The sequence below is a fragment of the Ptychodera flava genome, chromosome 12 (genome assembly GCF_041260155.1).
Source record: "Ptychodera flava strain L36383 chromosome 12, AS_Pfla_20210202, whole genome shotgun sequence".
Taxonomy (NCBI): domain Eukaryota; kingdom Metazoa; phylum Hemichordata; class Enteropneusta; family Ptychoderidae; genus Ptychodera; species Ptychodera flava.
In genome coordinates, this window is record NC_091939.1 from 24,155,700 (window position 1) to 24,173,397 (window position 17,698).

Sequence of the window (17,698 nt, forward strand, 5' to 3'; positions counted from 1 at the left end):
TTTTTATCTCTTTGCTGAATTCTCGTACCTTCCAGCGCGTTTTGAGGGCACGCTGAACATTTTCTCGACGCGATTTTCCTTTACCTGCAGACGACATTTTGTACAACGCAAAAACGTTCGGAACGTCACTATGCGCGCGTGATTACTATGGATACATTTCTGCGTGGAAATCGGCGCAGTACGCTTATATTTTTCCGATCGTACATCCTTAAAAGTTATAAGAAAACTAATGTCGTTGGTACAAGTCAACCAGCATTGTGGGTAATTTATTGTACTGTGGAACCTGTCTCTACGAAAAGGGGGAGCCGCGTAGAAAGCGCCCTCGAGCGACGGATCTTACAGTCTGGGAATGACACAGGGAAATGGTCATTATTAACCAAGGAGAAAAAATTGTTGATTGTCCTTTTCCAATTGCAGTACATTAGGTTAATCAAGATCCTCATTGTTAACGTCTAATGCCACCTGATATTCGATTTTTCTGTAACTGTATTTTGTCCTTTCCTATTCCCATCGTCGAGTCATTTCTTTTAAGTAACGTACAAGTCGAAAATCTAACATATACACATCTTGTAATTAATTAGTCAACACAACTAATTTTGCTAATCAGTAGACTTATGAGAGATTTCATTAGGAGGTTAACATTGCGAAAGATGGAGATGTAAATGAAAATGTTAAGAGTGGCTAATTGCTAGCAAGCAAATGTCAAAATGACATCACCTGAAACTTTCACCAACACACATGCATATAGTTCACTAGAAATACGGTGAAACTGAGAAGAATTCTAAAAAATGGGTGGTTTGAAGACCAAATAAGTCAAAGGAGTCGCTCGTGTTCTCAAATGCGTCGCCTATACTTCACAGTATCATACATTTGAACAAAAAGTCTTTATTCAATAAGTTCATAGCTAACATGCGCCTGCCGTCGACTGTCTGTCTGTCCACCTTTCCTCTTGCTGTTGATATTTAAACATTCGACGAGTGAATCATAGTTGTCTTAAGGTAGAACGCACCTCGGGGACAGACATTCGGACTCTTAAACTTTTACAGTTCTCTTCTGATATACCACATGTTGGGGTTCATTTTAAAGCTCTTGGTGAAAGAAAACTTGTCACTGGCTTAGTTTTTTGAAATTCGAAAATTTTTATTTTTCGCCCTAGAGTTAACACAGGGATGGCGGCCATTTTGAATTTATAATATCGGTAAATCTTGGGTTATTTGTTTCTCTAGTACCAAAATTTGCACGGTGACCCCCTATTTTTATGTTTGATTTTGAAAGAGAATGATTGAAAGACCCTTTAGGAAAGTTAAAGCAAAAGTTTAAGTCTTTCACTTTCGAGGTGCATATTACCTTAAACAAGCATTTTACACCTGTTCTCATCTCTTGCAGTCAAGCACATACATTTCTGACGTCATAAGTTTACGTTGGGTCCGAATGCAGTTGCACTGTGCACTGCATTGCTAGTCGTTGTTTATCACTGCCCCGGCAAGGTAGAAATATATGAAGCTATTCAAGGTAAAGTGACCTCTAGTTCTCAGTAAGCGGACGGGTATTTTCGTCTCGTATAATCGGAGCGGGAAAGCAATTAAACGTCAACCGGAGGAGACAGGTACCTACTGTGGATGAGCTCAGAGAAGTTTAGGAATTTAGAAACACGATTTGAACTAATTTGGGATAATTGGATGGTGAAGTACTGCTGATTAAATCTACAATTAATGTAACCTCATCTGCTTTTCTTTTTATATTACACACTAAGTCTTGTTTTTGTGAGTAATTTGCGATATTGAAACATTCAGCTTTAGGGCATCTAACACTTTTGAGAAATATGTAAAGTATGAAAATCCAATTATCCCAAATTAGTTCCAATCGTGTTGAGAGCAAACGGTGATTTTTTTGCCAAGTTTCGCATATTAGAAGAAGGAAGAAGAGTGAGTAGGCGAAGGGGAAACATTTGTCACTGGATGCAGCTGATTCAAAACAACAAGGACGAATTAGGAAAGTGAAGGGCTCGATATCTACGGACATACAAAAAATCATTAAAAACCCACACTTACGCCAAGAACATACCAATGCAGACGCATATACACATTTTCACATAGCGAAATCAAGAGATGACAATAAATCTGAAATTCAAATTTAGTTCCTTTATTAACGATCCCAAGACTGAGAAGTTACTTTACCTGTGATGTTCTTTTTCTCGTACGGTTGATCAAGATTGTGGCGATGATAACACAGCATATCGAGACCTCAGTATATTGATAAAAAGGCTAATTATAGTGTGAGTATGAAGTGACATAAGAACATGTCAAATTATGAGTAACCTATAAACAATTTACCAGGTCCAAGAAATAAAACAAATAGAAATGACAATAACAATGGGAACATCTTGAAAGTATTTATCCAGCTTGCCCCTGTACGAATCAAAGCTTTCTCTCTAATCTCTTCAACAAAGTAACGTTCACATTTACATGTAACAATTTTTAAAAATCTGCTCTTCGTTGTCATGAAGTTTGTTATAGCCACATTATAGTTCCCGATTACTAAAATACATTTCAAAAAAGAACTTTTAAAAGAAGACAGAGAGGGATCTCTGTTACGTTGCTGGCACATGCGTCGTTAGCCAGCATTAGCGTTGCTATGCGACGGGTACTAACAAAGAATGATGTACCAACATCTTCGCCACCAGTATCCATTACTGATGTAGTATCTACAATACAAATACCAGTAGCAGGCACGTTTGTCACGATCTGCGGTGAAAAGAAAGAATTTGTGTACTTATTGACTTTCAACTTGATCGACAAAACGAATGAAAATGGCATACAACATTGAGCTAGCTTGCTCCACTGCTGTGAAGCTAACACTATATTCGGCTATAACTCTTAAACAAATCGAGTGGGTATGCACAAGGCGATACAAGGGGCGTTGCCCCTGTGATATTTATCGAGTGTTGAGATAGACTTGTCATTTTTTTCTTCGCTGATCGTTGACAAAATACTGATCAGATTGTAAAATTGGATAAATAACCCCGGTCGGAACTCTCTAAACACGTTGCATTTTAAAATTGATATGTGTGATGGAGTAACAACACCGTTTCCTTAAACACACACTCAACGTATCTTCAATTTAGTTTTTAACAGAACGCTTACTTTGATCTCCGTGTGACAGAGCAGTCAACCAATAGATGTTCCTCCCTTCGCATTTTTCGGAGATGGTTTCGCCCACGACGGATCGGTTTATGATTGGTTTACCGGCCAGAGTATAGTACTCGTCTTTTTCATCGTCGTCTGGATTTGTGCTCTGAAAGAGAGATAATAATAGAATTGTCAGCTGTCAGGCCACGGAAAAAATTATGTTTCTGTTCAAATATAGAGTACATTTTATGTTGATGTATATGTGTCGAGCTGTAACAGTTTGCTATAAAATTACGTTTTCTGGTAATATCACGTTTTCATGATGCTGCAGTTCTCGGAAAATGTTCACTTTTTTGGGAGATACGAAGTTGTCACACTTTCCCTCGCCTTTTCTCTAATACATCATCGATATTGTTATGTTGTCAACATTACATCGACTTGTTCTCTCCGCGTTGCCCTATAGGACCTACCTTGGAGTCTCCACTCTCGATGTTTGCCTTCAAATCTGCCGGTGAAGTGTTGTCTTCGTCGTTCATTGGCTTGACGTAGCACGAGTCGCCGTCTCTCGGAATGACAGCTTCGAGTCCCTGTCGATGAGATTGAAATTCTTGGTTGTAAAAGATTACAATTTCTGTAATTTAAAACGCATTTTAAAACCCAAAACGCAATTTTCAGAAGGTATTTCAGCGCCAGACAGACCACAATTCTCTTATCGATAGCTAAATGAGAAAGCATATCCCACAACTTTCAATAATCGGACGACATCTGTCTCGGGTGGAATCAAGGCATCCCGAGAAAAGACATAATTTGGCAACTTTCCTGGGTCAGGTTTAGGAAGCTCCTAAAAGTTTCAAGTGGAGGAGGAAGACCAGGCAGAAAAGGTGTTTCGACAGATTGCATGCCTTTGTCTCACTAATTCTGACAGACGCTCATTTTAGTTTGATCTATAAGCGTTCGAGTGCCGGTTCAAATGAAAGATGAACGACAATGATATGGCTCATTGTCATCTTTACTTGTTTGTATTCATGCTATCACGGGGTTAAAGTTGAGCGGCTATTATCGTGCTGGTGAACGTGAGTTTGATCGTGTCGGCTAAATATTGGAGGTCAGCAATCTGCCACGATCGCATCGCGAAAAATTTTAAAGCACATAAAGTTTACCTGAAATTCCAAACCGCGTGAGAAATAATGACATTTTGGGTTGGATGACCGTAGAAAACTTATTTTAAAAGTTAACATAAAATTCGCCTCCTTATATTGTTTTTCGATTGTCCTCAATAGTTTTTCTAACCGTCTTCATCTGGCAGGTTGTTGTAGAAGAGAATATGTATCCTCACAAGACGATTAAAGAAGTACAGGCCGTTCGCTTGGACTGGGGAGCCAAACAACAGAATGCAATTAATTACTCACCGTGTTAAAATCTTCAACGATATCAGCATCGTCTGAGCTCACACTCTTGAAAATCTCCACATTCTTCTCTTCATCAATGACGACAATTTCTTCTCTTTCCTTAGCACCATCATTTATAGTGACAGAGTACGTATTGCCCTGCAATATCAGGTGTACACATGTTTAGATAGATGAATAAATAAATACACATCTACATCAACTTGTTCTACTGAATCTGATATTATACCAATGTAGAACTCAGATGTAATAATTCGGTGAAAGAAAATTCATGATGTGAAAGAGTCGGCGGCTGGTTGTCTTCGATATGGGGTCTGCTTCAAGCGCTGCGATTCAACCTCCCCCTTGCATGGACGGCGAGGAGGGAGCACAACCGCTTTGACACAGATGTGGAAACACAAGATATTGCTAACCGTTAAATAATTACAAGATTCTTTTTCTCTCCTTTGGCCATAATTTATGTAAATAGAATTCGAAAGTATACCGTATATAAGAAGCGGATATATTCCAGAGAAATGTCTCACCTTCGAGTCGGCGGGATCAGCGGGTGCAGACTGGACCGCACTGATCGCCAGGTACGCAACAACGATCACCAATGACTTCATTCTGTCTCCGATGTCTGCAGCTTCTGTTAACGTGCCTCAGTTTGAGTTGAGTTGGTCTCTGCACGGCTTTGCTGAGCGCAAATGATTCTGAAGACTTTATGCCTCAACACCGTGCCTTATATGCATTTCGTATGGTGGGAAACAATATTTTTCTTTAAAGACAATACTTTTCCTGCTTGGAAGTTCGCCAAATGTTTCAGAAAATTAGTTTTGGTCAGTGACAACACGCCCTGATGTTTTTTAGTACCTAGATGTCATTATTGATGTGGTGTTTCTCCCATAAATCTTGGATTTCCAAAGCAATCAATATAACCAGAGATCCGGACTTGCATACAATTTACTTTCATGCCTTTATTTATCGTATCAATCAGTCGTAACATGGGCTCATCCTACCTTCATTCAGTGAGGCCAGTGCGCGTGTTTCTCATTTCAATGCCCTCCTTTTGGGTGACCTTCACTTAGATGAGGTTTTCGCCATTGACTCCAAATTTGAACAACAGACACAGCCTGAATAAACTGTTATTCTTCACTGAAGAACAGCCTATATAAATTTGTGTATGGACATGTTGGACTTGTCAGAGGTACTTGATTTACCGCGGACGGTGCTTGCAAGGATGAAGTGAGTAATGCGGTTCTAAAGAACCTGGGTAAAATGGTATCGTGAGTCGATTTTGCTATTTTAGGACCTGTCCCAAATTAATTGGAGAATACAGCTGTTTGTGGAAAAAAAGGCGTTCACACAGTTTCTTGACAGTGGTTTTTCTCGTACCAGTGGACCCGGAAGTCATACACTGTACAATCATGTAATTTGCTCGACGGACAGACTGTAAGAAAAAGCAAACAAGCCAACAGGCACCAGGAAGGGTCAGCAGTTTGCCAGCGTAAATTTCCCTTGAAAGTTTCACTTCTGTTCAAAGTACCCTAGAATTATATTTACATGTAGTTACTTTGTGAAAAAGAATCTCTCATCATGATTTCTCGAAGTCTACAGGTTAGACACCAGGGTCTTTGCCCTAGCCTTTTACACAAAGCTGTGCAGAGCATTTAATACACCTCGGAATGAAAAATTACTCAAAGTTGGAACATCAGGATTAAAATTTACCATTTTGTCACCTTGATTAATTTTATGATATATAGCAGCTCCCTTGTTTTAATGATGTAAGTTAACATCTCAAAACAGTGACCTGATACGTCTCCTGATTAATTGGGTGAGGGGAGACATCACCTCTTCAGGTGCCGCCAAATGGAAGATTTCATCAATTTCGCAAAATCATCACAGAGCATGTCTTGAAATCTGATATACCGATTTAACTTATTTTTTACCTTGACCTAAAACTTGGAGGGGAAAGTGGAGCTGTTCGTTACTGCCCATGAAAGTGTACCCTCCCACTAAATTTTGATGCCCACTGCCCTCCAATACCCTATGGTCTGCCCGTTCCCCACTCCCCCAACAATACAAGCTCCCAACTGCCCTCTCCCCACTTCTGAAATTCTCCATTGCCCTTGCAACCAAGATCAACGCAACACCGTACGAGCAGCTAACAGTATATATTTCTTCCCCGCCCAAAGTAAATATTTATTTCCTTCTCCCCACTCGCTGATTAGGTTTTAAATTTGCCCGCCCGCTGAAAATCTGCGCAGAAAAACACCTTTCTGCACAAAAAGTTTAGTTCATGGCACCTGCCTCTTGGTTTGTATGTCGCTACAGGCCCCATACAGCTTTCTGCCATGAGTTTGGATCGTCCTCGATCGTCCTCGATATGCTTGTGTAAGCGTTGTGCTGTTTAGCAGTTGCCCCCCGACTTCGTGAATCTACAGGTGCAAGCAACGGAACTAAGCTTATTTATCGAAAAAGCTATTCCGGGAGCAATTTTTTGAGGGCTGGGGAAATTTTAATTTTGCTTGGGCAGGGGACATTTTTTAGCTTGCAGGGAGTAGATTTCAATATTCTTTTGTCGGGCAGACCAGATATCGGTTTAGTCCTAGTTGATTGGCCAGGGAACCGGGATGTAGGAAAAACGAGGAGAGGGGAAGTTACTTGTAAAATAGGGACGGGGGGAAAATTGACAGGTTTCTCTTTCAATGGGCAGGGGGGCTTCATGTCTGCAGGTTAATGATAAAATTTTAAGGGGAAATTTTTTCAAGGGCAGGGGAAATCGACACGTTCGTTTTCGCCACAGGGCAGGGGGGTTTCAAAAATTTTCAATGGGGAGGGACAACAGGCAAAATATATGGGGAGTGGGTAAAAATGAAGTTTGAGAGCAGGAGGGAAGTCGAAAAATTTATAGTTTGAGGGCAAATTGTGAACAGCTAATCAATTACCCTCTGGACTTAAATTAGTCAGCTCATATTACTCGTCATGCACAATATCTTATCATAATAAGGACCCCTTTAAAAGTGCATTATTCGTGGCACCTGAATCTATGTACAGAAAGACACAAAGACTAAATCTTGTACACCTGAGAAGAGTATGTGTTATGACAATATCAGTCTTAGTTTATTCGTCAATTCTCGGAGGACACGAAGAATTACAGCTTCTTTTGTCAACCGTGTGACCGACGACAGCAAAAATAATCTAGATGACTCTCTTTATCTTTCTTTTGCTCCATTTTTTGTAGTGACTGATTTGGTAGAAATGACTATGGATTGCAGAATGCGATATCGGAATGGCTACGGTTTGCTTGTGCCCTGTCATGTATTACCGAAACTGAATTTATTACGCTTGTGGTTTCCCGAGGGAGTCCAACTGCTGGTCATTTCAATGTTAAGGTAGATTGCGCTTGGGATAGATATTCGGACTATCGAACTTTTATCATTCCGTTACGCAAGTAGGTTAAGGCATGGGCGTCAAACGTTATCATGAATATGCATTAGGGCTCATGAATATTAATAAAACAACACTGCCCACACATGAGATAACAACAGAAAATCTCTAAAATCACATCACAAACAAAGTTCCTAACTGGAACATCATCGAGCCAACGAAGTGACAAAGGACACACTAGTGTTCACAACAAAAGATAGTCCATATAAGCACTGTGTGGAACTTCGAACACATAGAAAAGGCCGATCATCGGGTAGAAACGAAATCCATACATCAGCCATCCTGAGGCCAAAGTCCACGGCATGAGGAACGAGGTGACAAGGGTTAATGAACAGAGTCGGACACAAAACTATCCAAACATGAGTATTCTTGCTTCGCTGCAAGAAGAATGCAGAGATCAACAACATATATACAATATAAAATTCAGGAAGAGATGTGCTTATGTCATGGAGATACATTTGGTACCTCTATGTTTACATAAGCCACTAAGGAACGAACTGGTAGGAAACGTGGGGGTCAAAAGGTCACGATGGTCTGAGACAAACTTCCACGTCTCACCTTGGCTATAACAACCAATTTGTTAATTTTCTCACTAACAACCTTACCCGATACAGACAGAAAACACATAAAAGCACAAACAAGACAAGAGGGATGATGTGTGCAGCCACTTTCAGCTTAAAATTACAAATTGTTTCAGTAACAGGCGACGGGGTCATGACCTTTTGGATTACTTGCGAGATGGCCCGATCGCGCACAAAGCGACCAGATTTCTTTCGAAAATTCCAACTTGTAGATCACAATTTTTTCCTGAACTTTTGCTATCCCCAAACTAAGGCTTAAAATATCTTTACAACAATACCTTAAACATGTATGATTTGGCAGCGTTTCTTTAAAAAATCGCCGAAACTTAACCAAGAATTGACTTTTCCTACAAATCGTACGTATTTGGCGCAAATTTGAGGCAATTAACTCAGGAATTTTTCTTTGTAAAGGATGTTGATCGATTGTTCTGAACCCATTCTATTATCATACGCCGAAAAAACATAGTTTAAATGTGGTTTACAAGTTGGAATATGCCGATAAATAATATACGCGATTTTGGCGCCAAAATGTCAATATAAAAATCACGTGACACCTTTTATGCAAATTTAAGTGACATACACTGAAAGAGCTATTAAAACTACGTATGTGTACCAAATTTCATCAAAATATGACCAGTAGTTTTTGAGAAATAAAATTCAGTTCGAAATTCAGTCTGGACCCCTGCTGGACCCCTGCCTTAACTCATTTGCGTATTCGGTCTACCACTTGTTGGAGTTTATTTTACAGCTCTTGGTGTAAGAAAACTTCCATCTTAGTTTTTCGAAAATCTAAAATTTTATTTTCTCCTTGGAGTTAACACATGAATGGCGGCCATTTTGAATTTCAAATATCGGTAAATCTTGGGTAATTTGTTTCTCTAGGACCGAAAATTGCACGGTGACCCTAAATTTTTATTCTTTATTTTGAAAGAGAATGGTTAAAGTATTCCTGGAGGAAATTTTGAGCAAAAGTTTATGTTTTTCACTTTCAAGGCGCATACTACCTCAAGGACGTAGTACGCGCTTCCAAATTGTCACACAGTGAGACTTAAACCTTTGCTCAAACTCTCAGTAAGTACAAATCAAGAATCAAAATCATGCCTATGATATTAATTATCTGAGAAGACATTTTTGAAGGCATCTTGTAGATTATGCGTGGCTTAAATGTAGTTAAACAGGGAAATACTATTTTATTTTGACTTTATGTTCCAAATTCTTTATTTTCTGTCTCTAAGTATGAACTCGCGAGCCTACACAAATATGCCAACCAGGGAACCATTCTTTATTCCCCACGATGCCCATTGAAATTCGATTGGTGTTCGGAGAGTTACAGTCCCGTTCTGAACCCATATATCATTGATACTATTGAAAAGCTTCAACGGTTCAAAGATTGTTACACTATGTCGCCTATGATTCTAGCCATTATATATCGGTCACCTGTTTTTCACCTCTTTGTTTATTCTTTTTTTTTTAATTTATGCATGCCCATTCAATCTAGCGTCAGGTGAATAAAGGCTGTGAACCCGGAAAAATGTACAAAAAATGCTAAAGCAGGACTATGTATAAATTCCTCTGGAGGAGGAGAATAGAGGAACACTTTAAGAAAAATTCAGGTTACATGCGGGGTGAAAAGATAAAGTGCTGATAGGATTGTAGTAAGAGTGAACCAATAACAAACCATGTCTAACCACTTCCCCTTAGACAGGTGGTAGCGGAAGAACTGGGCAAAATGTGCTGTCATTAAATCATAGGCTGATCATATACGGGCATGTTTTGCTATCTTTTGAGTTCTCTTTTCGATTGAAATGTGATAGATACTAGGTAAAATAAATATTAAAAAAATATTGACTGTGCCCGTTCGCCTGTTTTGTTCCATTCTGTGTAAATATGGGCATGTCAAGTTCCTAATGATAAAATATAGTCCCGTCGTATCTTCGTGCAGACTCCAAAGATGCCATTTCTTCTACTTGATCATGAACCTAGTACCACAAAGTATGTCCATGCATTGACTACAGCTAACATTTATCCACCGTGACTGCCCAGTCAAGAAACCGTGTGCCTCTTTCGTCACAGACAAACAATTTTGTTTGTTTCGTATACAAAGTAGCCTGTTCTGCAGAGAAGATGATAAAGAAAAAAACTGTAATTTATTTTAGATAATTAGCCACGGACAGAATTTAGATAATTTGGTTTAAATTTAGTGTCTTTGTACCACAATTCACATAAGCATCACCGTGACAACGTCCAACGGTTATCCTTATCGGCTTGTTGTTGTCTCAAAACAAGTAAATCATGTGATCTCCTGAAAGTATTTCAATAATGTAGCTTATCCGGGTTCATCACCTTCCTGTTAAGTAAACTAATAAGGACTTGAATTAAGTTATTATCCAAGACGAAATGAAAAAAGGCCGATCTAAAAGCAGTCGACCGGCATGAACATTCCAATGGGACACTTTCCTCTCTGTCAATGAATGGATGTACTTTATATGCTGGCATTTCTGAATAGCCACACCTGATCGTGCAGCCAAGCAGAGCATCCTCAGCCCTCTGGTCGACATCTTGTTTTTATGGGAAAAGTGCGACAAAGCAACATGGACGATCAATGATTACAAGCCTAAACATAAATTTCGAAGAGAGAAAAAAGGGCATTTTTCATTCAAAGTTGAGGTCCAACTTTGCCAACTACCCTATTTTTAAAATATTAACAGTAATCACTGCCACTTCATCTTAAGAGACTTTATTTCGAGGGCGATAGAGACTTGATGTCAACGTTTCTAGGAGGTGACCAAAGAAGCGTCAGTGAATTTCCATGAGTTAGCAGAGTCAGCACAATATTCCAGCAATTCTCTGTGTCACGTGATGAAGCGTTAGCATACAATCCATTCATTACCCTGAGGGTCAATGCAGGTGAGGTAGCAATTCAATGCAGAGAGCAGGCGATATCAGAGTTGAGTCGCCGCTCAGGCTAGGCGGCGAACCACTCTCATAAAAAAAGCTAGTAACTTCAATGATATCTGAGTGTTCGCCTTCGGCTCGGTTCCCCCGTTACCGGTGTGTGTATGGAGGGAGCGTGCCTTCAGTAACAGAGGTATCGTAGTCTCTGTAGTACCTACAACAATTGCAGAGGACCGCTCCTTATGATTCTGCTCGCAAGTTTTACTCGTCCGACAGGGTTCATCAAAAGATAGCTGCTGACAGAAACTCAGGCAAGAGATGAGAACGGGAGTAAGGTGTGGTCAAATCCAACCAGAAGAATGATTGTCTGAGACCTGAATGAAATTCGATTTATTGAAAAGGGGGCTTATCAAGCACTCTCAACAAAATGTCACAGACTGAGAAACACTTGACTTTTTTACTCTTTCATTACTTAGGGCTGCGTTCACAAGGACCTTTTCAGGGTATGATGAGAATCTGTCCATTTTTCTTTCATATTTACATAACCCCTAACGCCCTGAAGGTATTTCGCGCCTCGAAAGTAAAGGCCTTGAACCTCACTTTTCTCAAGCAAATTTTCATCATTCACTTTCACGATCAAGAATAAAAAAATGGAGTCACCTTACAAGTTTTGGTACTGAAGAAACAAATAACCCAATATTACCGATAACTGAAGTTCAAATCGGCCAACAACCCTGTCTAATCTCATCAAGGTGGAAAATAAAATTCCCGATTTTCGCAAAACTAAGCCTGTTAAGACTTCTGTTACTCCATACGGTTCAAAATGAGCTCCTACCAAGTGGTAGGCCATAAGAATACTGTAAAAGTTTGACAGTCCGAATACCTCCGCGAGTCGCGTCTCCCTTAAAGTACCCTGCTTGTCAAGTCTGTCCCTCTCAATAAAATTGTCTTCAGTCTGCAGCGGTGGTGGTTGGCACAGGAAAAATATGTCCAATTTTGAAAGACAAAACATTAATCCCCAGAAAAAAGAAACTTGATGACTTTCCTCAACAGCCAAAAACTTTTGCATTTTGGATGTAACATTCACAATGTATACGAAGCATGGTGTTTGGATGTCATTTCATTAATGTTTATGCTTTTCCCTATTTTCCATGAAGTTGCTTTCAGTCCTGATCACGTGTGAGATACAAATCTTAGTCTAAAGCTCTACTTCTAAAAAAAAGACTCACATTTTGCTACGTCTGAATCGGAACTGCTTCCATTCTTACTTTCTTGACTGGGGCTATCTGTCTCAGGTATGCTGTCTTTGGCCTTGTAATAGTGACACTTGCCTGCCTCAATTTTGTTTCTGTCTTTCCTTCGCATTTCGGGTACAATGCCTGCCATAAGTTTCTACGGGTAATTTTCTAGTTTTGAGATCTTCGATGTCACGATTTTTTTTGTCAGATTTTATCGGGTCACACGGGATGTATCATTTTTGCTTTGCGTTTTAAAGGAGGCCCAACCGGCTGCCTGTCAACAACTCGCAGCCTACCTGCAGCTCGATGTTTTGCCTGAGTATGTTGGTCAGACGGCAAATTTTAACCATTTCGGATGAACGAGAGTTCAAGCTTTGAAAAGAAAAGCATACGGTGAAAAGTCAAACCAAAAGCAATATATTCTGACAAAAAACATTGAATGTTGTCTTTTTAATATCAATTTATTCCACTGATTGATTTTTCTGACAAGATCCTGAAGTGTTTAGCTTGGCTGGTCGCCGGAGTCGCCACAATGGCAGGTAGCCTGGCCGATTTTCAACCTCATGACGCCCTTAAACGTAGACAATGGGACACGCATGTTGCTGTACCGCCTGTAGTGTCTGATGCTCGTCGCAGACGTCAATTCGGAAGGTGCGAGAAACTTGTTTGCCCACCGGCTGGAAGATTCAATTTTTACCAGCTCGACGTCATTTTTACCTGCCCCGGGCAGGCGGGCAGTCAGTATTTTCGATTATTACATGCATGTTATATCGAACGTCGCGCGCTCCATAGGATGTCGATGACTTCGCGGGCTGCATAGTCATCACTTGACTGAAAGTGAACCGGAACTATTTTCAAACAGTCAACTTTTCAATATAAAAATGTTGAAATTTCATCTTTTGCATAGGAAATCCGATTTTAGGAAAATTCTGCTAAAAAAATTGATAAACCACATTACAGTAGTTTAAATATATAGTACCATGCACCATTCGATGATGAAAATCTTTCCACTTTTAACGGATTTTTGTCTAAGATGGAAATAAAGCATTTGATTATGATTTGCCAATAAACCTAAATATTTCGAGTGAAAACTGTGTTAGAATGGCATGTAATAAAAACAATATAGCCCAAACAAGGGACTATGTACCCTTGGAGCTGCAGCCTCCATTTGCCCACCTTACGTCGGGCAAATGGTCACCTACCCTCGGGCACATTCTCCCACGTTTGAGGTATAATATATAACACTGGTGCTTCGACCGGCTCTGCGGACCACTGAGTGTAAAATCTGTTAAGTACTGGACAAGTCCTGGTTTTCAACGAAATCGAATTGACAATGTATTCTTGTCTCAGACAATCATTATTCTCACAGGCTTTGACTACACCTTACTGAACTCCAGTTCTAATCTCTTGCCTGACATTTATTCTTTCTGTCAGCGGGTATCTTATGATGATGAACCCGCTGAACGAGTTGGCAAACTTGCTAAGGGTACTCATCTGGAGCGGCGCTCTAGGTATTACAGAGGCCGGAATACTTCTGTAACCGAAGGCACATTCCCTCATAAATACATCGGTGACGGAGGTACCAAGCCGAAGGCGCTTGGCAAACACGCTGACAGCACTGAAGTTGATACAAGCTTTAAATGAGAGTGGAGCGCCGCGCCGCCCTAGCTGCAACTCAGCTCTGATATTTGTCTGTTGTTCTCTACGTTGAATCTATCTTCCCATTTATTGAAATTCTTGCTTGACAGCAATCTACGTCACATGTATTGAATCTCAAGGTAAAATATGCTCTGTATTCTCGTTATACTTCATCACGTGACGCAGAGAATTGCTGACTAATCATGAATATTCTGCTGAGTCTGCGATCTTATAGAAAAGAATCACTGACGCTTCTTTTGTTACTTCCTCTAGCCTCCTGTAAACGTTGACATCAAGTCTCTGTCAGCGTCGAAATAACGTTTCGTATCGTGCAGCAGCACATTGCAGTTAACTTTCTTAAAATTCGAGTAGATGGCTATGTAGGTCGGGCATCGACATCAAATCAAACTTGGACAAAAAACAAAATGCCGACGGAGGGCTGAGGCTGATCCGCTTGGTTGCACTATGAGGTGCTGCTACACAGAAATGCCAGCTGTGCTATGATTGCACTGATCCATTGACAGAGACGGATCTATTTCATTGAATGCTCAAGACGACCCACTGCCTCACTGCCTGTGAATCAGCTCATTTCTATTTTGTCTTTCACTTTATTTATGCCGTCATTTTTATATAACAGGAAGGTGATGAACCCGGAATAAAGCCTTAGGATAAACATCATTTGAAGTTCTTTCAGGAAGTCATGTGGTTTATGTGTTTGAGACGAGAAAACCAATATAGGTAACCATTGAAGGTTGTGATGTCTGGACATATGTGAATTGTGTTGCGAAGTCACTAGACTAGATTAAATCACATTATCTATTTCTATTTGGATCTTTTCCGTATTTAATAATCTTAACCATTAAAATTACGCAAATAATGTTTCCATTATTATCTACGAAACAGACTTCTTTGTATAAGCAACAAATAAAGTGGTTTGACGGTGACGAAAGGGGCACACGGTCACTCATGACTACGCAGTCACGGTGCAGAGATGTTAGGCATAGTTAATGTATTGACACACTCTGTGATAGGTTCAGCCTTGAAGGTCAGTTTGGGAGACATTATAGCCTTAAATGGTATTTTACTGCTCAAGTTGATCTTTTAAGTAACACTTAGGAAAGAAAGAAAGTTTGCTACTACTTTGATTTTGAGGGGCAATCTATCACAGATACTGCACTTCGATCAGTTCTGTATCTCCTTACTTAACGCTACATTCACAAATACCTCTGCAGGGTGTAAGGAGAATCTCTCAATTCTTCTGTCATATTGAAGTCCCCTCCTAACAACCTGAAGGTAGTTCGCGCTTTGAAATGAAGGACTCAAACTTTTGCTCAAACTTTTCTCAAGCAAACTTTACATTTTCACTGTCAATATCAGATATAAAAATCAAAAGTCACTGTGCAAAATGTTCTTACAAGAGAAAAAAAACACAATATTTATCAATTTTTGAAATTCAAATTTGCCACCATTTTTGTGTCATCTCTAAGGGGGAAAATAAAATTGCCTACATGTATTTTCATAAAACTAAGTTCTTGAAAACTTTATGTACTGCCCTACGAGTGGTAGGCACTCCATGGTATTTGGATGTCATGTAATTCATTAATATTTTCCCCTATTTTCCGTGACGTTACCAACAGTCTCGATCGCGTGTGAGGTACACCTCTTAGTCTCAAACTCTTCTTTAGAAATAGAGCAGGCACTTAAGAGCTGTAACCGCATAAATATTTGTATAATTATCGGTTGGATTAAATTGTGTGGCTTCGACCGGCTCTACGGACCACTGAGTGTAGGTCCTGTTCGGTGCTGGACAAGTCCTGGTTTTCAACGAAATCGAATTGACAGTATATTTCTCTCTCATATTTCTCCGAAGATTTGACCGCACCTTACTCCTGTTCTCAACTCTTGCATGACATTTATTATTTCTGTCAGCGGGTATCTTATGTGAACCCGAAGAACGAGTAAGCAAACTTGCCAAGGGTACTCATCCGGAGCGGCCCGATCTGCAATCGTTCTAGCTACTACAGGGACTGCAATACTTCTGTTACCGAAGAGGCACGCTCCCTCATAAACACATTGGTGACGGAGGAACCGAGCCGGTGGTGGCGCGGGCAAACACGCCAAGAGCATTTAAATTGATAGCTTTTTTATGACAGTGGAGAGCCGCCCTAGCTGCTTCTCAACTCTTATATTGTTGTCTACATTGAATTTATCTTGCCATTTATTGAAATTCTTGCTTGACAGCAATACTGTCCTTCATCGCTTGTATCGAATCTCAAGGTAATATACATGCAAAGTCGTATTCTCATTATACTTCATCACATGACACAGAGAATTGCTGACTCATTATGAATATTCTGCTGAGTCTGCGAACTTATAGTAAAGAAATACTGACGCTTGTTTTGTCACCTAGCCTTCTGGAAACGTGTATGTATTGTCTCTATAGCCAACGAAATAACGTATCGTATCGTGTAGCAACACTAATTGCAGTTAACTTTCTGAAATTCGAGAAGTTGGCTATGTAGGTCGGGCATCGACATTGAATCAAAAATTTCGTTTTTCTCCAGTAACAAATTTATGTTAAGGCTCACAGTCATCGATTGTGTCATTTGCTTGTGCCGCACTTTTTTCTTTAGAAAACAAGTTGCCGAGCAGAGGGCCGAGGCTGCTCCGCTTGGTTGCACGATTACATGCGGCTACTCAGGAATGTCAGCTGTGCTTATAAATTGCCCTGATCCATAGACAGAGACAGTAGTGTTTCATTGAATATTCATGCCGGCTCACTCCTTATGAATCAGTTCATTTCTATTTCGTCTTTCACTTCCTTCATGACGTCATTCGTTTGCGTCACAGGAAGGTGATGAACCCGGAAAAAAGTATAAACATTATTTGAAGTTCTTTCAGGAGGTCACATGGTGTACGCGTTTAAGACAAGTAAGCCAATATAGGTAACCGTTGAACGTTATGATGTTTAGAAATATGTGAATAGTGGTGCAAAGTCACAAGACTAGTTTAAATCACATTATCTATTTGGATCGTTTCCGTATTTAATAATCTAAACTAAATTACGCAAATAGTTTTTTCATTATTTCTGCAAAACAGACTGCTTTGTATACACAACAAATAAAATTGGTTTGACGGCGACGAACGGGGCACACGGTCACTTGTGACTACGCAGGCACGGTGCGGAGATGTTAGCCGTAGTCAACGTATGGGCATACTCTGTGATAGGTTCAGCTTTGAAGGTCAGTTTGGGAGACATTATAGCCTTTAATTGGTATTTTACTGCTTAGGTTGATCTTTTAAGTAACACTGAGGAAAGAATGAAAGTTTGCTACTACTTTGATTTTGGGGGGCAATCTATCATAGATACTGCACTTCGATCA

General features: G+C 40.0%; 1 protein-coding gene across 1 annotated transcript; it reads right to left on the bottom strand.

The window, feature by feature from the left end:
- Positions 1-2,121: 2,121 nt before the first annotated feature.
- LOC139145462 (arenicin-1-like) lies at positions 2,122-5,328 on the bottom strand. Its single transcript, XM_070716660.1, has 5 exons — positions 5,059-5,328; positions 4,538-4,675; positions 3,599-3,715; positions 3,144-3,294; positions 2,122-2,744 (listed from the first exon to the last, which is right to left on the bottom strand). The coding sequence occupies exons 1-5, from the start codon at positions 5,137-5,139 to the stop codon at positions 2,647-2,649; spliced, it is 585 nt and encodes a 194-aa protein (XP_070572761.1). The 5' UTR covers positions 5,140-5,328; the 3' UTR covers positions 2,122-2,646.
- Positions 5,329-17,698: the final 12,370 nt, after the last annotated feature.

Coding starts and splice junctions, on each gene's coding strand:
- LOC139145462 (XM_070716660.1), bottom strand. CDS start 5,139: ATGAAGTCATTGGTGATCGTTGTTGCGTACCTGGCGATCAGTGCGGTC. Junction 4,676..5,058: donor CTGATCCCGCCGACTCGAAG/GTGAGACATTTC, acceptor CTGATATTGCAG/GGCAATACGTACTCTGTCAC. Junction 3,716..4,537: donor TCGTTGAAGATTTTAACACG/GTGAGTAATTAA, acceptor TCTCATCGACAG/GGACTCGAAGCTGTCATTCC.